Raw genomic sequence first — 24,639 nt, 5'->3', positions numbered from 1 at the left:
TCATCATCATCAAAATTAAAAGAACTAAAATCTAGCAAGGAATGGTCTGTGGAGTTTGTGTAAACAAAGACGGTCACCTAATTTGAAAATGAAAATACCAGCTACTTACCAATTGAAGTATATGAGACATTAAACAAGCATTATGCTTGATTATATGCTCCCTTTTGTAATTTTGCAATGATCTTGACTAGCTTTTAGTGTCAGGTATTTCAGGGTTTAGAAGACATTTTACCTAAGTAAATAAAAGATGTAGAAGTGCATTTCTCACATGCCATCCTCCCCACACATGACTCATCAAGAATCATTTGACCTTGAAACCAAGCAGTGGTTTCAATTCTTTTATATCTCCCAATGATAAGGCCCTTCTCTAGTGAGAAGTCCAAAGAACATTTATCTTTGATCCTGCCTTCATTTCATACACGCAAAGTACTCAATTTCTTACTTTGGTATGCATTAGATTTCTAATAATTTGTACCACTTTTTATCATTATCTTAGGTTTTAACAGTATGAGGTTCATTTTCAAATGACAGTTCAGTGAGTAAGGCATTATCAACTGCAGGTGAATCATCTGGTGACCAGTTCAGAAAATATTTGATTTACAGTAGAGACAATGCTTCCTCTTCTGGCGAAAGTTGAATGGTATTATACTGTTGAACTTAAATTTAGTGATAATATTGTACTGTAACATGATTTACATTTTGACTACATAGTTGGATACATCTGTTCATCGTGGGAGAAGCATGAAGCTTTTTCTCAATATTGGGAGAATGCTCATCAGGAGCCAGGACTTAAATGTTTCTTTGCTTGCAGCATATGATGGTTTGGCATAATCTCACATCTGTTACCATGTAAGCATCAGTGGTGGTGGTGGTACCATTGGTTGCCCACACACTTATGGAACAATTAGAAGTTGATGGGAGGGATTTGTCATATGGTTACAGTCTTTTCCACATATGCACTTTTGTACTAGCCATTACACCCATCACATAGAGCAGCTGAACATGAATGATCAGAGTTTTTGAAAAGCTTCTGTTCTGTAATCTTAAGAATCATATTCTCTTTTAAGGCCGTCACCACTGATGTTAAGAACATAGCCTGTGCACTTTATCTATCTCATAAAATTTATAATGATCGATCCGTGGGTTATGTCAAGTAGGTTGTGTTGGTTGAAGCAGTGTCCTGGGTCATTAACCACTTCCAACAGTGACCCAACTGTATATCCAAAATTTTGAGGCTGAATGATAATTGTGATTTCAGCATCAGTGGCCAGTGATGTTGGGTCTGCTTGAACACCATTGATTAGTTTTTCAGCAGTGTTGATTTTGTTTAAGTCCTGGCTTCTTAGAAACTATAGTCAGAGATGTTCCTTGCTATGGAGGCGAAGAATACGCATTGTACAAAGTATAAAAGTGCTGGGGCAGTGAATGTGTACAGTATATTGAGGACTTAATGTCTTGAGTGTCACAGAAGATTTTCTAAACAGAAACATGATGCAAGGGAACAATGAACACAGTGAGTGTCAAGAAAATGCTAGCTAACCATCAGTCACAAGCTAGTTAGTACTTACCAATGCAAAAATTACCAAAACTGGATAAATGCTATATATACAGTACAAAGATTCGATAAATATAAACAGCACTTTTGCACATCTATGAACGAGCCGGAAAACCTATACTTACTTTATTTTTTCTTTGTTTTTAGCAAGCTACCATCCACAGCAAGGGGAAAAACTTTAATTTTTGTTAGCCTACTGCTGTCTTCAGAAAATTATGGAAAAATGAGTTTTTCATTATCTGAGTTAAATGTACATAAATCCCAAGGGAAATACATGAAAGACATGAAAAATAGATATAGGTAATCCTTGAATAATGATAATTAACAAAACATTTGGGCATTTTATGAGAAAAGTTAATGCTCTCAAAGATTTTTAAGTTGTTATTCTTGAATCTCTTGATAATCTGGAATCTTGGTCATGTATGTGCAGTACTAGTTTCATTTTGTGAGTGAGTGAAGCATCTGGAACAATTTGGAGAGCACAGTAAGTGCTAATATAACAAATGTTTTTGAGGTGATCAATTCTGTTTAAGCAGCAGGCAGAGGAATCACCTTTATATATGAAGGTATCCAGTATAAGTTTGCTAGACAGCAATGAACTAAACTAGATTAAATTCCAGTTCAAATTAGGACTTCTCTGGCTAAGTTAGATATATGAAACTAGCCCATGAATGGTATCTGGCTACCTCAAGAGATGTTACTCTAGAATTCTGTGGATGTATAATAAAACAATTTTTTTGTCTTTTGTATGACTTATCTGTAATTAGCTAAAAATGAATGCTTCGTCCTGGGAAGGAACAGTCTCAAGGAAATTGTCAGAATCAACATTTTCAATTCATCCTTATAATAATGTGTGTGCACTTTGCTAAATATTGATTCACAAACTAAATATTTAGGTACACTGTTAGAGCCAAGTATGTGGGTTGATTGTTTGTTATACTTCTGTATAATGGTTATTTTCCAATTTAGTTCATTAGTCTTGTTGTCGAATGGGTAATAAAGATTACATAATTTGTACTAAATATGGTTACTTCGACATATTCTTTACTTTCTGAAGGCATTTAGTTATTATTTAGCTGTAGACTCATCTCAGGTCATTTGATTTGCACAAAATATCTGCTTTTAAATTTTATATGGGTGGCTTACATGTTCTTGACAATGCTTTCTTCTCCTAAAAAGATGGAATGTCTAAAAATGTTCAATGCAGCATGATGTATTTGTATGTTCTATAACCAGTGTTACTGTGCAATAAGCATTGCTACTTTGCAAAAAGGCCTAAAATTAAATTTACTGTCTTACAGGGCTTGAGTACCATTAATGACAATGCATGTATCTTTATATTTAATTTCTGTAATGAATGTTTTCTGATCCATTGCACTATGTCATTTAGAAGTTTGATAATTATAGCATTTGAAATTTGAAAGTTATATTTTGAAAGGATTTTTTCTTGCTTCATATATTATTTTCTTCATAAATATATGTGAGATCTTCATTTTAATGTTCTGTTTGCTAAAGTATAAGATTGTAGTATAAATCTAAATTTTCTTATGTGAGGAAAGTGTGGCGTAAAGTGCAGTACCGTTATTCAAGTACACGAGTTTATATTAATACATATTTTTGTTTGTTCTCTCCCTTTTTGCAAGGTATGTCTACAAACGGTTGAGATTCCTAAACAACCGTTACATATCCCAAGCAGCTGCACTCATTTTCTTGGCTGTATGGCATGGACTGCATTCAGGTTATTATGCCTGTTTCTTCATGGAGTTTGTTGTTATGAACTTTGAAAAAGATGTAAGTGTGGTCAAACTGTTTTAGTTTTACACTTTAGGGTTTTATTGTAATTTCTGTTGTTTGTCTGCCATGAGGGCTTTATAAAGAATAAGATATTTAGACAAATAGGCACTCATTTGGATGATGATTATAGTCTTAATAACAGTGCATCCACACGATCAAGCAGTGTTTGTCGGACTAACACTGTTACCGTATTGTACTATGTAGTATGGTGAAGTTATAAGTGCATATTTGAGGAGAACTGATCTGGCAACAAATAGGGCTTCCAGATATTGATGTATACCATAGTTTCTACTCCATTCGCCAGTCAAAGTCTGGCAGACAAAGTTCAGAACCAGTGCCATTGGTCAAGATGCATGTTTTAACTCAGCCGAACATTAGTGTTGTGGTCTTCAAATTTTTTCTTTGCAGCAGACTGATTTTATGCATTACATACGTGGCCCAATTGCATGTTTGCAGATGATTTTGCTTCCCAGAAGCAACAAACTAAAAACTTTATGTGCATAATAAAGACAGTGTGTACAAGATTCTCTCTCTCTCTCTCTCTCTCTCTCTCTCTCTCTCTCTCTCTCTCTCTCTCTCTCTCTCTCTCTCTCTCTCTCTCTCTCTCTCTCTGTGATCCACTTCTCTGAAGTTCTGCTGTTATTCCATTAATTGCTACTGCAAGGTTATTTCTGTCCTTATAAACGTCTGACTTGACATTCCAAAAATGGGTTCTGTTGGCCAAGTTCAGTTAACATTAGAGTCTGTGTCCTATCCCAGTGGTAACTTTTTCCTTCGTAGAGCTAAGCCCAGCCATGTTGTCAGGTCGATTGAAATCAAAGCAAGTCATAGCCTCAGCTCATACAGTAAACACGTAACCTATTGAATCTTTTGCCTGGTAACGTCATAGTTCCATGCCTCTGTCCTGCCATAGTTCCATGCCTCTGTCCTGCCAGACACTGTCCGAAGCTCCAAACTACGAACACGGGCAATGCCCGTTAGTCCATGGTGATTGCTTGTGACATCATCCGCGCACCTTTACTTTTCCTATATCTGGTAACTGTTTGTTCGACGAACGCTTTTTGACCGTGTGTATGTACCCTAAGGTTAATTTGTAGTTATGTGTATTTTTTAATCCTAATTCGTGTTTAGTATGTAACATTGTCAAATAATATCGGTATAGTAATCCCTTGTGTAACCACACCTTTAGGTCCAAGGGTATTATGGGTACATCCAAAATTCAGTTATGGAGATGGAGAGTAGTCTTGCTTAGGGCTAGTCTACCTCATAATCCTATCCTAGCCATGAATAGCATATGAAAACATGCACTAACGGGAAAAAGCATATAGAATCCAAAGGGATAATTATACAATAATATATGAAGTAAAGTTTGTATTAAACACAAAACACTCAACAAATATAACACACTAGAAGTTAAACTATCTCACAGAGGAACTTCTTCACAAGTCTATTCTACTGAAACTATATTCATAATCAGGTAATGCTTTTCACACAGGCAGTCCATGGGTAATGCATACAGTGTGTATGTATGTGCATGCATAGTGCATTCTGTGCATAAGAAACAGTAAAAAAAGATAACAACCAGACTAATCACAGATGGACAGCAGTGCACAATGTAAGCATTATACCTCATTATAGCTTGACAGAACTCATCTCTAACATAAATTAGGTAATAAAACAATTCTTTCATTACTAAGTATACTTTTCTGCTGTGTGTAGTAATCAAAGCCATATACTAATTTAAATGTTTCTTTCTTTCAGCTTGCAAATTACGTAAACCAGTATCCAAAACTTGTGTCCTTGCTAAATGCTGGTCCTTTGAAGTACATCAAGTTTGTTGTATTGAAAGTCTACGTAGTCATCTTTATGGGATATTGCTTAGGACCTTTTGTTCTTCTAAAGCTGCACAAGTGAGTTACTTTGTTAGTGATGAAATTTATTTGATGGAAAATTATTAGATTAATGGAACTCTGCCAAGACTGACAGACTCCAAAGGGCTATACTTTAACTTTGTGAATCCTCAATGGACTGGTTAAAGTATTTTTAAAAATTAACGTAAAGGTTATGGTTTTTATTAATAATAAATTGCAGTAGCATAATTTTTTTTAGTACAGGCAGTCCCCGGTTATTGGCAATCCGGTTTTTTGGCGCTTGTCTTGCAACAGAAATCAGCGATTTTGGGTATTGGCACCAATACATACCTAACAGAGGCACCAATCTCCAGTTATTGGTGATTTTTGCTTATCGTCACGCCGTCGGAACGGAACCCCCACCGATAACTGGGGACTGCCTGTAATCAGGGCCTTATTTATCATTGAGAAACTTCATTTAGAGAATGTTATAGATGTAGTGATGGTTGTAATATGATGTTAATGGAGGGGTACAATTAGCAAATTTTGACATTTTGTCTAATTTCAGTACAGTACAAGTATGTACAGCTTTCATTGAAATGCTGATGGCTTTTGAAATACGTCTGTTAGTTTGTGGCAGGTTTGAATATTCCATTAATTTTGCCATATATTTTGAGTTGCATTTGTAGCAGATTGTAGTTTAGAAATAACTGCTTATTTTGAATTCTGCAGTTTGCTTATACAAGTGTATTACGATATTTATCCCATGTAATTACTTTATGTGACTGTCCATTTCATATTGATCAATGTAAAGAAACTATATATTTTTTTAATCATGAATTTAGTTCAGTTTTGGTTAGGTGCAGTGTTGTTGGTTGCTATACCTTTTGACATTTCACAAGCAACAATGAAATGCTAAATAACTGAGGGTAAGCATCTGATACCATTCAGTTGCAGACTGGTTTGAAGAGAAAGTTACTGTATAGCTTACAATATTACATTTTTTAAAGTACACCACAGTAACTTGAAAGTTTTGTATATTGCCTAGATGTATCCATCTTTTGAAAATACTCTGGACATCACAAAGATTGAGATGGATTTGGTATATGATTAAAAATGAGCAAGTTTGTGTGGGAAGTATAAGATATTGAAGTAGTAGGATGAGGACCAGTAGAAAGAATATGAGGAAGACTTTGACCAGTGATAATTAAGAAGGTCCACTTGAATGAAGTATGGAGAGAACCCATTACACACATAACCACCATAAAGGGTAAGCTTTATGTAAAAACATTAATAATGATAATTATGTGTCACATTTTATTTCACTCATTTTCCCAGTTGATGTTCTCTCTTGATTTTTCAATGCACCATATGCCAGAACAATGGCCTGAGCACCTACTTTCATCCATCCCAAGGGTGTCTAAGTTAGAATGGTGTGCGGACCTTTCACTGATAAACATTCTGTATTGACCCAGACTCCTTCAGCAACTTTACATTTCCACCAAAATGTAGACATAAGAGACTTTCCAGATAGTATAGTCCCTATATTATACCTTCAGCAAATAACCAGTTTGCTTTTAACAGGGTTTTACTTCCCTATGAAGTGAAAATTCCTAGGGTTAAAGTTCCCAAGGAGGAGTATACTCTGGTTCTCCATAACATAAAAGTCTCATTTGGCATTTATTTTAACCAAAATTAGTAGTAAAAAAGTTATTCTTCCAAGTCTGTTGATGTTAAAGGTTGTCTGTTGGTCTCATTCTCTCCTGACTGATACTAATTTGATCAAATACACAGCATATGAAAGATTGTTGCAGATTTTAAAGTGAAAATCTGCCCGGCAGGGGGCTAGTGCCTTATCATCTCCTCAGTTGACGGTGCGGGTGCGCGGGTTTGCAGCAGCGCACTCAGCACAGCGGTCAACCAGACACATTCCAGGATGATGGATGTATGACGGACAAGTTTGGTCACTAGGGTCAGTGTTAGCGACAATTGGTCTTGACACCTCAACATTTCAAAGAGTTATGTGATTTAGGAAGATAGTCAGTTACATAAACCCCCCATATTCGCGTTCTCACGATTTGTGGACTCGCCAATTCACGGATTTCTCTGTGGAACATAAACACATTATTCGCTGAAAATTTGCCCATTCGTTGTATTTTTCACTTGAGAAATATTTACTAATTACTTTATTTTCATATTTTCATGACTAAGTACACTTTTTGTGATAAAATTATTAAAATACTCAGGTACGCAGGTAGTGCTTGGGTTACAATAATTCGGTTTTGCGATGGTGTAAGCAATTAATGATAAAATTTTTAAAAATTTCGCACAGGCGGAGGCAGCAGCGTACAATCAGGCAGGGAGAGAGACCAAATTACAATAGACCAACTTCTTTTCCGCCATCTCTTTATCCCATCTTCTAGTTAAAATAGTAAAAGAGAATGATAAAAGTAATTTTAGTAAAGTTATAATCTTATGTGTGTACAGCCATAAACAACCGAACGAGCGACTGTTGTTTTGCTTATAACTGAATCGGATAACAACAGCTGTTTTGCTTGTATTTCAACCATCGTATGGTAGTAAACAATCACTGTAGTTATGTTACAAATGACATTAAGTAGAATAGGACTGATATATTTTTACATTATACCCATATTCACTATAGATAAAAGATTGGCAAGGAAATATACTGCTAAATTTAAGCTGCAAGTTGTAGCTGGAGCCAAGAAAACAATGTTCAAGCTACTAATTACTAAATTATTGTGCATCTGCATCATGGATGAAACGCGACCATAAATAAAATTGGAGAGAAGGTATTTTAATCAAAACTACTGGGCATGAAAGAACACAGATTACTGCTGTTTTCATGCCAATAAAAGATAAATACATAAAGCTCGTATTAGAATGAAATCAAATGAAAATAGCGAATGGAATCTTGATTGTTTGTACACAAAAACGTGCCTCCAAATGGCCAGTGTCATCTATTAACAAAAAAAATAGCTAAGTTAATTTCACAACAAGACGTATTTAAGTTATATTTCGACTTAAAAACACTTTGTATAACGGAAAAATAACCTTGCCCCATATAAATAAAGTATCTAGAGTCATTTATGCTGACTAAAAGCAAGAAAAGTGCTCTGAAATGAGTTAAATACGACGAAATAAACTTACAGCGTAATCGATTTACAAACCAAAACATTGATCGATATAAGAATATTATTGGATACAGTGAAGCAAGGCATAACATTTTAAAAGATCCGTGGAAAAGATGCATATTCGTTATGTTGATGTTTGTATAATACAATATTAATATGTGAATATAGTAGTGCAGTATAATGTAGGCTAGGCTACCGTATGTGTATACAATATACCATAGTGTAGGCTAAACTAATTCTTGTTTGTTATTCAATTCCTCTTTGTATTGAATTATCATAAGTCAGTCTGCATGACCCTCCAGAATTAGCTGATGTTAATAATTGCTATACTGCATATGTATAGAGTATACTTTATAGTACAGGCTAGGCTACCATATATGTATACATGGTACTGAATGCCCTAGTGTCGGCTTGGCTATATTCGAGATACATTTTTTCCAACAAACAATTGGTTTTTTGGAACCTAACCCCATCGTAAGTAGGATAATATGTATAATCCTGTATAAGCATTTTTAGTTTTTTTGTGTGTTTGAACTATCAAAATAGGCAGTTCTAAGAGTTTTTAGAAGGGTTTAAAGCATTCAGGGATTTTAGCCATTCGTGGGGGCATGTGGTACACATCCCCTGCGAATGCGGGGGATTTACTATAGTCCTTCAATCTCTGCACACTGAAGATGTTACTATTCCGCTCTGTCTCTACAGACCATGGGTATAACAGTCATCGACCAGGTCACATAGAAAATATTGCTTCTTGCCAGATCAGCGAAGTTAGCAATGATTGGGTCAGGTCAGTACTTGGATAGGTGACCTCCTGGAGCACTGGATTCTGTTGACGCCTAGGAAACATCTTTCTTATCCATGGTTAGAAATGTTGGGACTAGTCGGTACTTGAATAAGTGACCTCCTAGAAACTTCAGATGCTGTTGGTGCCTTGGAGACATCTTTTGCATCCATGATTCAAGGCTTGGGCTTACAACCCGTCGTTTTGCCTGATTTGTCAGATCAACAATATCACCAAACTAAGTTCCGACAACTTGTTTTTGGTTCATACTGAGTCAGGAAGTGGTGTCAAGGAGCTCCATTTCTTTTGACTTGATGTAGTTACACTCCTCCCATGAGGAGTGGGAAATGTAAGCAGTGGCTGCTGCTGCTGTAATTACCAGCTGATCCACAACCCAAGGAGAGAATATTATGTGGATCTTAAAACAGTTCTTTTTAGACTTTCAGAGTCTCAAGATCGAAGATAGACACTCCTTGGCATGATAGCAGTGACACCACAGTAGTGTCATGGTCAACAAAAGGTCCTAGTGTCCTTTCATCTGCTCTATTGCAGTGCAAGTACATGAGCAGACAGAAGAACATTCAGTACAGTGGCCAACCAGACATCCCAAGCAAGCTGGGTGTAATTACAACAATTATTCGCTGAAATCAGGAGATAAGGACAGTTGATCTTGGCACCTTGACTCCTGGAAATTCTTTCACCCTCTGAAAAAGCTTGGTCATTGTCCTCCTTTCTTGACTTCCTGAAGTTGGCACTGTTCTGTTCTGTCTTCTTACACCGCTATGGTCCTGTGGTGCCAGTGACAGTATGACGTCTTTATTGACTCCATAAGACTAGACTTTCAAGCCAATTCCAGTGACTTGATCATTAGCTTCGAGGTGTCTGAGAAGCGGTATCCAAATTGTCATTTCTCTGACTAGTGTGATGATCAAAAGAGTGTACCCCTCAACTTCTTGGTGGACATCAGTACGTTTCAGAACAGATCGTTCGAGGCCAGGGGCATCTGTCTGTCCATCACATTCAGGAAGAACCTGTCAGTAAAGTACTGGGATGGAACATAATCATGCAGATCACATTCATCTCCTTTTACCTTGGGAAGTTGCCCATAGGTCCTTGGACTCCTTTTCCTTGGATCCTATGGTGGATGCTCAACAAGTCATGTAGTCCACCCATCTCTTGAGGGACAGGTTGCATCTCACCTAAGGTGTGCAGCTGTAAGGTGGAGGTGTGTGTGGGACTGGCCTCCTCCCTTTCTCTTGTCTTCCTTCCTTCTGTCTTCCTTCCTCTTCCAGTGGGCAGAGGAACAGTGAGTGAGCAGTCACGTGCTGGACTGGCGTGCATGCAGGTGTCAAGATGACCAAGTATCCTACCAGTAATCTAGCTCTATTTGAATTAGTAGACGCAAATCCTTCTTTCTCTCTAGCAAGGGGAGAGAGGGACTGACTATGAGCAGACCATTTGGTTATTCTTAGCTTTATAGTTTCCAACACTGGAGGTTCATCCAAACCTTTTCGAATCAAGGATATTACATTCCTTTAATTCGAAATGCCCAGAAATCTGACGATTGAACAGGGGTCAGAAGTATGGTCTCCTTTCCTTTGCTCTTTCATGACCAGGAAGAGAGTACCCGGGTGAGCCAAACTACCAGTCAGTTCAGAGATATACTCTGAATCCTCCCTCCCAAAGTAAATCTCTCTTATGTAAAGACCTAGGGTTTGTATTCGTGTAGGAACAAATGACAGATTTTTAAAGTAATTTGTATTTTTTCTAACATACAAACCTGAGGTCTTTACATAAAGGGCCCACCTTTTACCACCCCTCATTCTCTTACCTGGGCCAAAAGGTAAACTGCTTGGAATTGAATGCACTCCGACTTGGTGGGCGATGCTTCCGCCCCTACCATCTGTAACTGTTACCATAACCACCTTGCAAAAGTTTGACCTGATTTCCAGCTCGTTGAAAGTTAATCCCATGTGTAAAGACCTCAGGTTTGTATGTTAAGAAAAATACAAATTACTTTAAAAATTTGTCATTTATGCTTAACCAAATCTTTAAGATCATAATTTTCATCACATCTTTGGCTTCTTTCATCCAAAATCAGTAAACACTACAGCTCTGCCTAACTATTATTAGGAGGGTTTGTTTCTTTCTGGAAGGATGACTTGCTTCACATAAATCTTAAATACGTGGAATATAGATGTTGTCCATGACATGTAATATGGAAATAATGAAGGTTTTGATATCAAATACTTTCAAATTAGCCTTTTTCATGCCCAAAAAAGAAAAAAAATGGTAATCGTTCACATCCCAAAGTCTTGTTAATTGTGTTGTCTATTCCTTGAAGTGTAGAATGGTATTGGGCCTGGGAGGTTTATATTTGTCTTTCAAGAATTATATTTGTTTTACTGCAGAACCCCATTACTTATACTGTAATTTGCCTAGATCTCAGAGTAGGCGGGAGGATGAGAGAAAGAAACTTGGTTATATAAAAGTACTTCAGAGTTTGTATCTAGTACATATACCCATATCTTGGTACACCAATCCTGACCTGATAAGATATTGGGTCCTTGGGATTAAGTAAGCAAGCACTTACGGTCAGTGGGCAATGGGAAGTCCCTTTTTTGGATGAACTGGTGGACTGAAACCACTGTATTCTGAAAGAGGTCTTTTAGAGATAACATTTCTACAGGTTGAGGTTTATAATAACAGTACCACACCCTTATCACTTTGTTTACTACAAAGATGTGAATGCACTATCCAGGAGAGTTACCCAACTCTTGTCACTAGAGGATCATGTCATTAGAGTGGCAATGTTCATGAAAGTTAGGGTAGCTTTTTTATAAAAGATGGTGCAGCCTAGTTGCAGCATTATTCATAAAAGGTAGAGCAGTAGTAGTGTAAATCAGTATTGTCTTTTATTAAAAACACCATAAAACATAGCACTTATTCACATAGCTACATAGAAACAAGAATGAGATGAGATACTGTTTGCATTTCATTCTTTTTCAATAGCCTTAAAAGACAAAAGGGAATTGTACCCTGAAGATGGCAGTTGAAGAACAATGCCCCCCATAGTTAAATCAACCATAGCCTAGAACAGATTCTGGAATCTTGAGATATGCAACAAAATAGGATCTGCTGAGTGCAGAAGCTCTAATGAAGGGAATGAAATGGTTCCTATCATATGAGGAGGGAGACAGGTAGGAGTTGGAAGTCCTGAAATCGAAGGACTAGTTGAAGTAGAGGATAAGAAAATCTTTTCTGTGAGTCTTGGGAGAACACTTGGGGAAGGAAACCCCCATGGAAGCAAAGGTCCGTCAGGTAAGAAGACAGCATGGGTTGGTATTGGAGACTGCCTACTTTTCTTACTGTGAACATTCATGATGAGGGGAGACGCCATTAACGTAGTCTTGTCCAACAATAAACATATCAACAGTTGAAGGCACAGAATGAGAAGACAAAGCGTCTGAAGAAGCACCACGTGTGGTATAATATATGATGCTGATACATACATGTCCCTGAGCATAAATGAACCATGAACACAGACCAGTCCAACTTCTCACACTGAGATGAGGATTGTTGGTCCCAACATGAAGGCTAAGGTTTCTTAAATGTAGGTTCTTATGCAAGGACAACATGAAGGTACAGGACATGCCTTGTGATTGCATACATATTCTGTGGCATGATTATATTAATTCTACTTACCCCCCAAAAAAACAAAAAAGGATAAATACACCAGTCACAGTATTGAAAAATTGTAGCTTAATGTTATTAACAGAAAAAAAATACACATTGGTAAAATGCTGTGATAGAAACAGAGACCAGAAGTAAACACTGCTGTGGGCTGATAAAAAAATTTCACTGAATGTAAATACTGTAGTAACCAATAAATATTAGGGAAAATTCAGCAAATTTTAACTCTAGCAAGCTCCTATACTGATCAGTTGCAAAAATTACTGCATGATAATGAAATTAAAAAATCTGTTGTTTAACACAAAAATGAAAGGAATTTAATTTTCCTTGAAAATTACTGATAATCTAGAAGCATTAAGAACCCCGGATAAAAAAATAATGTAATGCTGAACTCTCAAATAAGTATCCACAGTAATCCAGAGGTAGCAATCACACCACTGATTATAAAGAAAAAGACAGAATAAATGATGTAATGGATGGAAAACCAACGGATGGTATATCACAATAATAATAGAACAGTCCTGATCCTGACAGAGCACAGCAGTGTGCATTCTTTCAAAGGGGAATGTAGTAATTCCTTTGGGAACAGTGGAGCATAGTCTGGACTTGTACAGTGTCATCTTATTTCTTATTTCCAAGATATATCAGGTTTGTTTGGCTGGGAGCTATTCATGCACAAAAGACCAAAAAAACCTAAACTAAATATGCAGTCAGAACAGCAGTAAAAACCTTTGTAATGATAATTTTGCTGTAATTTACAAGCGAAAACAAAAGCCTCTTGAGTATAACAGGAAACATTTTTTAAAACCCCTCCATCTCCCACTTACGATAGATAACTCTGATGGTGACTGAATTTATGAATGCTCAAATCTGTAAATTGAAAACAAAAAAATTGTATGTTAAAAATAAGGAAATTATTTAAAATTTTTTGTATTAGAATAAGGTTTTCAGTAACTTAGTTAGTTAATATTATGTTCATAATTGTGTTGTAATGTTAAGTCATTGTGAAAGCCTATCCCATAGGCCAGCATATGTTTGTAAATGTACACATATGAAGCATGTTTAGGTAATCCACAAAGTTTCTTTAGTCATTGGTAATCTGACTGTGAGGTCTAAAGTGACCAATGTGTGAAGTAGTTGGTGGTATTTTACATTTAATCATATACAGATATTTTTATTTCACACTGGTAATTTATTATGAAGTTACTGGGAACTATTTTACTATTGCAATTGATGCTTTTTGTTGCAGAAGTATCAGGTTTCCTTCTTTTTTCAGATGGTGGCAGTTCTACACTTCTCTGTATTTTTCGGGGCATGTGTTCTTTGCAGGGTGGCCGTTATATGGATCTGCAGTCAAAGCTTTGATAAAAGCAATAGGTGGAGAAAGAGTAAGAATAGAGAAAGGCAAAGTTGAATAAAAAACAGCCTTTTTAGTGTTAAAAATTATCATAATATAGACTGCAAATAAATGAGATAGTTTTTTAAAGGAGCTAGATGATGTCGAAGGTGACCTACCTCTTATAGTTAGTCAGAAGAGTAAATCTTTCATTAACAGCATTGCACCGACATCAGATTCAAGTGTTTTAAATGAGAATGCAAACATAATATGAGGATCTATCAGTAGATATTTTGCATTTGTTTGCTCTATGTAATATTTCACTAAAGTTTCATTGTGTAATTTGCACAACTATACCATTCATTCTTACAATGGTTATGTACATGAAGTACTAAAGACAGCGGCACTGAGCGCATATAAGGATATCTGAAAAAGTGTTCTGCAGCTATGAGCCTGGAACTTTCTTTAAACATTAGTGTACATTTGTATAACTGAAATCTGGTTTCAAGTCATCAGTGAAATTTTATTCATAAGTTAGATTGGTTGGTAATGAATTGAGTATCTCTATGATAATACATAATGTTAGTAAAACAAGTCTTGCACTATTGGCATTTGTAACCAAAGGAGAAAAGTTGTTGTACTTAATAAAAATGTTTGTATATACTGGCAGTTGTTAACGTTTAAAATATGCATAAATGAATATAGGCAGTTGATAATGAATAATTATATGTAATTACTCTTTATACCACATTAGCTAAGGAAGTGCTTATGCGATGAAGGGACTTGTACAAAGCTAAATGTATATTTTGTTTCTATTTTCCTAAAATGTCTTCATTGTATCAGATTTGAAGCTGATGTGTGATGGTAGAGCCATAGATAGGTTTGTTTACTCATACTAATTATCAGTATAACTTTACTATGTAAAACAAGTGTGGTTGTTTTGTTTTATATAAATGTAATTTTTTTTTTTTTTAGTTTTTCCATTGTTTTGGATACTGCCTTTTGACACTGAAGAGTTTCTCATTCCAGTGTTCAGCGTGCTTATAGCTTTAGAATTGAGTATAATTTCTTTATTCAGTGATTTTAGCACTTCTGATAAAGACATCATTTTTAGAATTCTAAAGTACATAATACTTTAACTCTACACATATCTTAGTCGTTTGTATACGTTGCAAACTAGGCGTTTAGTGGCTTTACTGTTGCAATGTTTTGGGATATTGGGATGATGAAATAGCATATTTGTAACTTTTATTCATGTATTATTTTACTGGTTATTTGCCTTCATATGGAAAATATATTTTTCATTGGCCAAGAAAAGTAAGCCAAGTTCCTTCCAGAATGATTTCTACAGTAGTTTTCTTTTTAAGTGATCTTCCACTGGGAAAGCTCAGTAACTTAATCCATTTTTTTGAGGAATGGATTAGTAATCTTCCTGCAGAAATAGAAATGACATTATAAAATCATTGAGCATAAATCTTTAGGGGTTATTATCATTTAGAAGAAATGGCTGCATACTATTAATGATTTACTGATAGGATCATGATCACATATATGTTAAGAAAGAGTGGTTGCCTTAGTCAGGAATAGTTCACACAATCTCTGTTGAGTTAATGTTAACTCAGTGGTGTGATTAAGTTATTTAATAGTAATCAGGCTCTGTTCAAAGGTGCTCTCAAATGTGCTGGGCATGCCACTTATTTATTACAGGGTTTTCAGTATTGATAGCAGTTTTCAAAATCTTCACTCTTGTACCAGAATGGCCTCGAAACTTCTTAGATATGCCTTTTATTAATTACTGAAACAAATAATGTCTATTCCATGTTGCCAGCAGCACCTGGAGTCTGATTCTTATGACAGAATGGCCTCTCTTTGTGTACTAGTTTCATTCCGAAGTTAGTTGTTACCACCACTTGGCTGCAGTGGTGGTCAGGTTTTATAGAATTCACATTTGACCTTTTGAACACTAATCCTATCCCTTGTCCATGGAGTAAGTTTAGCCAAGGTTCTCTGGGTGCCTAGAAATATAGATATTTTGAATTTCTTCCACGTTTCTGTTATCAGTGTACTAAGGTATTCACTCCTCAAATGTAGTTTTTAATGTATTGGCTTTCTCAACAGTCATGACTCTCCTCCTTAGATGTCTGTGATGATCTTTTATCCTTGCACATCCTTGCACATTGTATATCTACTATTACTAGAAAGAAATCACATTTCTCATAATGAAACAGTTGTAGCCCTTCAGAGATTTTGTACAAGAGGGGTGAAGTCAAGTTTTAAAAATTTCCCTCTTCCACTTTAAACAATAATCAAAGTATACATTGTGGTATAGATAATGTAAATTCCTTTGTAAAATATAGTCAATTGTACTGTATTTAGAAACTCACTTATTACATAGATTGCTGAGATCTTGTGGATCAGGTCTTCCTGTAAGAAGAGTACAGTATATGTTTATTGCATGCTATTTCTTTCTGTTTTCTTGTAATTAAGCAGGAATGTCGTAAGTTGATTTTGATATACCTGCCAATACTCTTAACTAAACAATTTTTTGTGGACCATAAATAGAAGGAAGCAGGTACAAGAAAATTATCCAATGGTAATGAAAGTACAACTATGATTAAATCAAGGATGATTTTTACTTTAGTTAATTTTTCCCTTCTTATTTTTCACCATAATATTCAGGTAATGTCATTCTCTCTCTCTCTCTCTCTCTCTCTCTCTCTCTCTCTCTCTCTCTCTCTCTCTCTCTCTCTCTCTCTCTCTCTCTCTCTCTCTCTCTCTCTCTCTCTCTCTCTCTCTCTCTCTCTGTGTCAGGAACAAACCAAGGATTATACCCTTAAGTTTACACTTTGCACTAATAGAATTTTTAGTGTAGATAATGGAAATGGATAAGTCCTTTTTTTTCCAAGTAGAGCTGTAGTCAGAAGTTTGTAAAGTACCATCTCAGTAGTTAATTTTATAAAATTTTAAAGTTAATATGTGTTGGGTAATATTGAAGTTTGGAGTAGATCATAAATCTGTCTCTCTCTTGCCTTTCTTGCTCTCTCCTGATAGTATGGAAACGTTTATAATACTTTGAAGAACCAAAGGTAATTTTCCGAATGAGGAAATTATATGAATTACACGGTTCTCAGTAAGGTATTTGGTAGCTGGTAGAAATTGTAGAATAGACTTTAGTAGTTTACATCCTATTATTGACTGTCCATTAAGAACTGTAAATAGTTTATCACTTTTGTATTAGCTTTAGATGTGAACCAGTTTAGAAGTGTTTGATGTTGTGGTAATATTTCTTGAAATAAAAGTTCATTCTTTGATCATCCTGATTTGTAGTTACTTCAACAAAAATGAAATGGGGTTATTCACTCTTTGCTTTGGTTTTATTTTCCCTCAAAAATCTCAGATTTTCCATTGGCTGACTTTTTGCCGTAATGGTACAAATAACACTACAAGTATTACCTTTTGAAACCTTGCTACTTGGCTACTCAAGACATAGACCTGGTAAGAACTTTAAGTAAAACTACGCTCATGTTTTAGAGAATGATAAATGGTTGTAGTCTTCAATGTGAATGTGTTGCATACTTCTGCATGGGCTCAGTCTTTGTTGTAACTAATACCGTACAGCTATTTCCTCTTGATAGTAAAAACCCTAGCCTTTTTTCCAGTTACTGCCAACTGAATCCTTCTCAGAATTTGATTAATAAAATATTTTGAGAACTAATCCTATTGCCAAGTTTTCCTAAATAATGGACAGTGTCCAATAGGTGAATTGGGGTATGATAAATTATTTCCTATAATGACTAGTTGTGGTAGTCAGATCAGTGTATGAATGATGATGGCGGGGGTAAATGCTGATGAGATGTGTGTAAGGGTGAAGGATTTGGAAAATCTTGGCAGGTGACAGCAAAGCTTTAATGGAGGTTTGTGCTAAGTCATGACGTGAAGTTCGTGTGTATTTTCTTAAAATTTGTTCATTACCTTGCATAGTTTTAGTGGTAACGCATCTTTTATACATGTTCACTTTCATATGCATTTTCAAGCATACATGCTGTGATACTGTGTAATTCTTACAAAAAATCCCATTTTTTTGGTGTGTTGATTTTGATGTTCCAGGGTACATATGTAATTTTTTCATCAAATCATACAGATTGGTGCAAGTTTGCACTGGTAAAGTCCAAGGGGGTAGAAATTCTAAATGATTCAAGAGGCACCATATGAGAGGGAGGACAAAATGTCTTGTCAAATAATATTCTGTTAGGAGAGCCTATTGCATTTAATTTTTTGCTACACTTAACACTGCCAAAGCAAAGAGGTTTTGGAGTTTCATAGCTTTTAAATTGTAAAAATTGTATTTGGGGATGATTTAAAGGCAGCCGAGTAGATTCTCATCATGAAGAGAATTGAAACTGAAATTTCAAGTGAGCTGCTAATCTTTAGACTGTACCTGACTTAATGGTTTGTTACTAATAATACAGTGGTATGTAAAGCAACCAAAGAGTTGATTATTTGGAACCTAGAAGTGTATTGTAGATAATTTTAATTAATGAATGTAAGATATTTTTATATTTGCTTTACATCTATGCTGGAATAGTTTATGATGCAATTGGCAGATGTCACATATTCATGTTTTCAGTTTTATAGTTTTGTTCCATCTGCTGCCATGATAAAACATTGCAAGTGGCTGACAAGGTTGAGCAAGATTGAAAAATATGCTAAACTTGTCCCTCATTGTTGCGCCTGGACAGACTTGAGAAGGTCAAGAGGATATTCATCAGAAAAATTCTGATGGACTGCAATGGTTTTGATTACCCTCATACATGAAAGATATGAAGCCATGCTTCTTTCCATGCCATATTCTTGCAAAAAAAAAACAAAAGGAAGATTTACCTTATGGTAAGAGCAAAGAAAATGCACAATAGAGAATGGTATGATGGGAGGTGCCATTTAAAGAGATGAAATATTTTTTTTTTTTTTACTAACGATTATACTATAAAGGTATTTAACTTTTACTACTCACTGCCAGGACGTAGCTTTTGATGGTAAAGTAAAAGGTTTCCACAAAGGAAATTGGGAGGAACTGAACTATTACAGATAAAATTAAGCAAGTTTGTTAGGAGAGCCAAATGAATTTTTACAATAGTTGGTATCCATGTATTTCTGTAGTATATTATAAGTATAATACTAATTAACTTGTCATTCGGTCAAGGCCAGCCTGTCTCACCACTAGAACTGCTTCTGAACTTTAGGTTGAAATAATGTCCTTATGGACAAGACTTGCCATTTCAAACATTCCATAGATAATAGTTTTTTATGACATGGGAGTTCTAACAGCATTTGATCCATACAACTTCACCTAATTTTGCTAAAAACAGAAAAAATACCAAGGAAACTTAGGAAGGTGTGGCCAGGTTATTTATGTATTTCATTCTACACAGCATCATTACAGCATAATAGGATTTAAGGTGAAATGGTACAGATTTAGAATTGAATTTCCCTTCCTTACAGCTTTGGGGTTTAAAATTTCCTTTTTATATATTTTCAATCCAGTCCAGCTTGTACAGTTGTGCAACAGCACCTCGATTTTCTTCCAGTGATTATGGATTGTCCAAAGTGGGAAAAAAGTGGTTGTGGAATAGAGGTGGAAGATTCAGTTAGGTGTAAGCCTAGGACTTTCAAGAATTTTAAGGCAAGATGTGTTAGGTGCCGAGAAACAATGTAGTGAAGAGGGAAAAAACTAAGATACTGGGCATAGCTATTAGGAGAACGAAAGGAACAAAAGAGGATGAAAAGGATATTTACGTAATATCAAACTCAAGGAAGAAAAAGAAAGAATCTGTGTCAGTCAGGTATCATCAAAGATAGATAAGGAAGTATTTTTCATTTGTAAGTTGATGTGAAATGAAGATCAGTCAGATAATTATGATAGTCATCTAAACACAAAATGAGAGATGATTCTGGTTAAGTGGGTAGGGTGGAGGGACCAATGATGGCGGTACAATCTATAGTGGTAAAAAGGCTAGAAGTGAAGGCCGAAGCACCTGGTCCATCAGACATGCAAATTCAAAGTTGAAGTTACTTGGTGCAGAGGGTAAAGAATAGACACTTGAACTGTTAAGGGCAATTTGGGAGGATGAAGTAATGCTGAATGATTGGAGGAAAGTCTGATAGTAATTCTGTTGAAAAAGAAGGGAGATATATAGTGTGGTAATTATAAGTTTTTGGATGAACGGAACTTTAGTCTAAGATGTAAGGCGGCATACTGGGTGAGATTCTGCAAGATTATGAGAATTATGGTGAACAGCAGCATGGTTTCATTGAGGGGAGGGGTACAGTTGATGTTGCCTTTATGATAAGACTATTACAGGAAAAGGTGATCAGAATTTTGACCATGCATTAATAGATCTCTAAAGGCATTCAATAGAATACCAAGGGAGTAGTCTTTTGGTGTTTAAAAATAAAATGCCAGAAGTGTTAGTTACGTTGTTTGAAAGAACAGAGGCAGTAGTAATAACACATGGCAAAACGGAAATGTTGGAAGTTTGAGTTGCTTTACATCAAGGATCAACACTTAGCCCATTTCTGTTTGTATTGGTCACGGCTGTATGGGTCCAAGGGATTACGAATGACAATCTGGCAATTGCTATATACGAATGATATACTGTAGTGAATATAAAAGAGACTGAGGAAGAATTGCAAAGTAGGGTAAGAGAGTGGTAGGAATCTATTGAATGGGCTGGTATGATGGTAAATGTGGATAAAATTGAAGGTATGGTGTCCAGAAATCAAGGAGGAGATATGTTATTTATACAAGATATAAAGGGCATAGAATTAAAACAGCCAGAGAATTCAAGTGCTTAAGATCTATTTCAAGATAGGAGGGAGGATGGGACACTGAGGTTGAAAGGAGGATATATGCAGCTGTGAAGGGCTGTAGTAGTGTCTGACAAAAAAATGCCAGTTAAATAAAAAATGTAGATCTTACCATAATTAATCAATTGATGATGTATGTATTAGAAACACGAGTAATAAGAAGGAAAGAGGAACAAATAGAAATGAGGATGCCTGGGGTGGAATTTGGGGATCTCGCTATGCAAGACTGGAAAATGAAATTAGGAGACGTGCTGGAGTGGTAAAGATTACTGATGATTTAAGAGTTGAGGCTGAGACAGTTTGTGCTCATGGTAAAGATAAGAATGGAGGAGGAGTGAAGAGAGCTTGGGTGGGACTTGTTTTGGGTAGGATGTCTAGAGGAAAGCAAAACGAATAAATTTGTAAATAAGAAAGGGAAGGGAGGAGGGGGATTTGGAGAAAAATGGTTTATCAGAAGAAAATGCTTTTGTTGGGCAGTTAGAGAGGATGTATTAAGGCAACCAACCCCTTAGCTTTTCCATTCACATTTTGACCAGTTAAAGGGTATTGTAAAAAAAAAAAAAACTGCCTGGTGCACATTTTTTTTTAAGTTGATGTCTTCCAATAATTTCTTGACCATCCTCTCCATAAGGCTGTAGCAGCTCTGTCACTACAGCTACTATTTCTTTTACATATAGCTCAAATTCCATATTCCCTTGAAATCTTCTTTTGCTGTCTTAGAGGCAGGCAATTACAAGTGGCATTCCTCAGGGGGAGTGCTGTTTGAAATTGGCCCCTGGGCCCCAAAGTGAGGGGGGCCCCAAAATGCGAAATTTAACCGTTGCTGCTATGACAGGACAAGCTAAATCCAGTGGCCCCAAAATGGTCAAGGGGCCCCATTTATATTTGTACCCGAAAGTTTGGGCCAACTAAAGGGCCCGAATTTCCAATTTTGTGAAGAAAAACAAAAATGTTATGTAAAAGAAATATGGCTCTCCAGGGGACCCCTTCCAATCGTAGAGCCCATTATAGACCTCCTCATACGGATTGGAGGAGGGAGGATAATGTTGGTTGGGGTAAGGTCAGGGCCAATCTAAGGCAATTGATTACTGCTTATAAGGGTCTTAATTATCCTCTGAGGGGCCCCCATAATGGCCCCATTTGCCCAGATAATACACATTCACATGATTCAATGAATCTGGCCTATTTTGAAAAAAATCAATAGCCTAGTTATGGAAAAGATGTTTGCCCCCAATCTTGCAACAGCAATCAGAATTTTACTTACCATAACAACATCTATTGCTTCTTGTGAATGATCCTTCTTGAAGCTGCAGCTAGTGAAGAACTATTTATGCAGGATGAGCCAAGACAGGTTTAGTGGTTTAGTATTAATGTCAGTGGAATCAGAAGTGCTGGATAAAATTGATATGAGTGATATAATAGGATTTTGCTGCCAAGAAGGCACGTCGAAAATTGTAGGACAGTAAGAGCAAGTGAGCAACTTGAAAAGTGTTAAGCACTAACAAGTTTACTAACATCAACAAGAATACCATTGCTTTTGTTTTGTTTATAATCTCGGAGCGGTCTGTGGTCCTTCCTCTCCCTTTTCTCCTTTCCAGCAATATTAAATTAACTCCCTAACTCCATTTTACTCTGTTCTACCTTCCCCTTCACTCTTCTACCTCCCTTCCTTCACTCTTTTCTACCTCTCTTCACAGCTTCACTCTGTTCTACCTCCCATCACTCTGTTCTACCTTCCTTTCACTCTATTCCACCTCATTTCACTCTGTTCTAACTTCTACCTCTATTCACTCTGTTCTACCTCCCTTCACTCTGTTCTACCTCCCTTCAATTTGTTCTTCCTCCCATCACTCTGTTCTACCTCCCTTTGAACCCTTCCACTATGTTCTACCTTCCCTTCACTCTATTCTACCTCCCTTCACTCTGTTCTACCCTCCCTTCACTCTGTTCTAACTCCCTTCACTCTGTTCTTCCTCCCATCACTCTATCCTACCTCCCTTTCACTATGTTCTACCTTCCCTTCATTCTCTTCTAACTTCCCCTCACTCTGTTCGTCCTTCCCTTCACTGTTTTAACTTCTTTTCACTCTATTCTACCATCCCTAACTTTGTTCTACCTCCATTCACTCTGTTCTAACTCCCTTCACTCTGATCTACCTTCCTTCACATAATGGAGTCCCTTCCAGCAATATTGATTCATTTAACTCCCTCCACATCTTATCGCCATCAGAGTGCATTACTGTTATCCTCATTTTTACCATTTATCATTATGTTTAACTGGATTAAGTGGATCCTCAATTATTCAATGTACACCTAGTTTTATGAAATAAAATTTCTGAAATTTGCATTTACAAGTGCCTGTAAAATGATTCTACAATTGCTCATATTCTAATAATTTTCCGGGGGGGTGGGGGTTCATAGCCCCCCCAACACCCCAGCTGCTTTGGCTCGCTTCGCTCGCTTCCCACCCAATAAGAGGGGCCTCAAATGGGACTGTGCCCCCCGGGCCCCAAAATGTCTAGGAACGCCCCTGGGCAATTACCCAAGCCTTGTACAGAATGACTGACGCTGTCCTGTAGTCTTATATCGTCTCTTCTTAAATTTATTTCTTCCATTGTCTATATATTTTCAGACTACTGTTATCATCCATTTTTGTCCCTTGTATCTACAAAAATATTTTTCCTAGACTTATCTTTTTTTTTATCTGTAATCCCGTGAAACTCCTTTTCTATCACTGGTATCCCCTCCTTAAGTAACTCCAACTTTATTTTGTCCACTCATCATTCCTTTTTTTTTTTCTTTTCCGTCCTCTTGGCTCATTTTTTCTTATATTTTATAGTTGAGAGTTGACAGTGTCAATTGGAACCACAGAAAACGTTACAAACAATGTTTACAGAAAACGTAATGTTGTAATGGTAACCTTTTAAAACATCCTTACACTTGTTACGGTATAGTAAATTTGGAAGCAATGATAAGCAGACGATGAAATGTTGAAAGTAGTCTGCATACAAAAAAAAAAAATGGAAAGGAAAATGTAAAGCCTAATCTTTGGGTTAATGAAGTGATATGAAGAAGATTAAAAAAAAAAAAAAGAACGCAGCTTAAAAAGGTAGAAAATGTGTATGAAAACAGGGAAGACATTCGTCAAAGAAGGAATTATAGTGATGAATATAATAGAACGAAAAACAAATGAAAAGAGGTGAAAGTTGATAACTAAGAATATGAAAGAAGATATGGACATGGTAATCATATTAAACAGAGGCCCAAGGTGGATAAATATAATGTAAATATGCTGGTACACATAGTCTTGTCCAGAATTAATACAAGAAACTTGAGTTTGAGAATAGATAACCAAGGATGGATAACAACTGTGATGCTGGTTAGGGCCAGAGCACACGAATATACTTTTTGGTTGAAATAGCAGATTATATTGCTTAGCAGTACGGATTGTCATTATTATGTAAATGTGAGGGAAGATTTTTTTTTTTTTTGATCCAAAGTCCAGGAAAAGAAAGTCTGAGACATTTAAAGGCCAGTAGTCTTATACAGAAGACAAAAGCTAAGTACTTGGAAATTTACTGTTTAATGGAGAAAATAATACAATTAAACCCG

At 36.2% G+C, this 24,639-nt stretch overlaps 1 protein-coding gene across 2 annotated transcripts in view; it reads left to right on the top strand.

Moving 5' to 3' along the window:
- nes (lysophosphatidylcholine acyltransferase 3 protein nessy) overlaps positions 1–17,528 on the top strand; it is a 68,178-nt gene extending 50,650 nt beyond the window's left edge. For both annotated transcript variants that reach the window (XM_067130163.1, XM_067130164.1), the window contains exons 9-11: positions 3,199–3,346; positions 5,111–5,259; positions 14,105–17,528. In XM_067130163.1, coding sequence (XP_066986264.1) covers positions 3,199–3,346; positions 5,111–5,259; positions 14,105–14,246 — 439 coding nt within the window. In that variant the 3' untranslated portion in view covers positions 14,247–17,528. The remainder of the gene's footprint in view (positions 1–3,198; positions 3,347–5,110; positions 5,260–14,104) is intronic.
- Positions 17,529–24,639: the final 7,111 nt, after the last annotated feature.

This window comes from Macrobrachium rosenbergii, chromosome 28, assembly GCF_040412425.1.
Source record: "Macrobrachium rosenbergii isolate ZJJX-2024 chromosome 28, ASM4041242v1, whole genome shotgun sequence".
In the NCBI taxonomy this organism is placed as follows: domain Eukaryota; kingdom Metazoa; phylum Arthropoda; class Malacostraca; order Decapoda; family Palaemonidae; genus Macrobrachium; species Macrobrachium rosenbergii.
The sequence above is the reverse complement of the archived record's forward strand: the minus strand, read 5'-3'. Positions and strand labels throughout refer to the sequence as shown.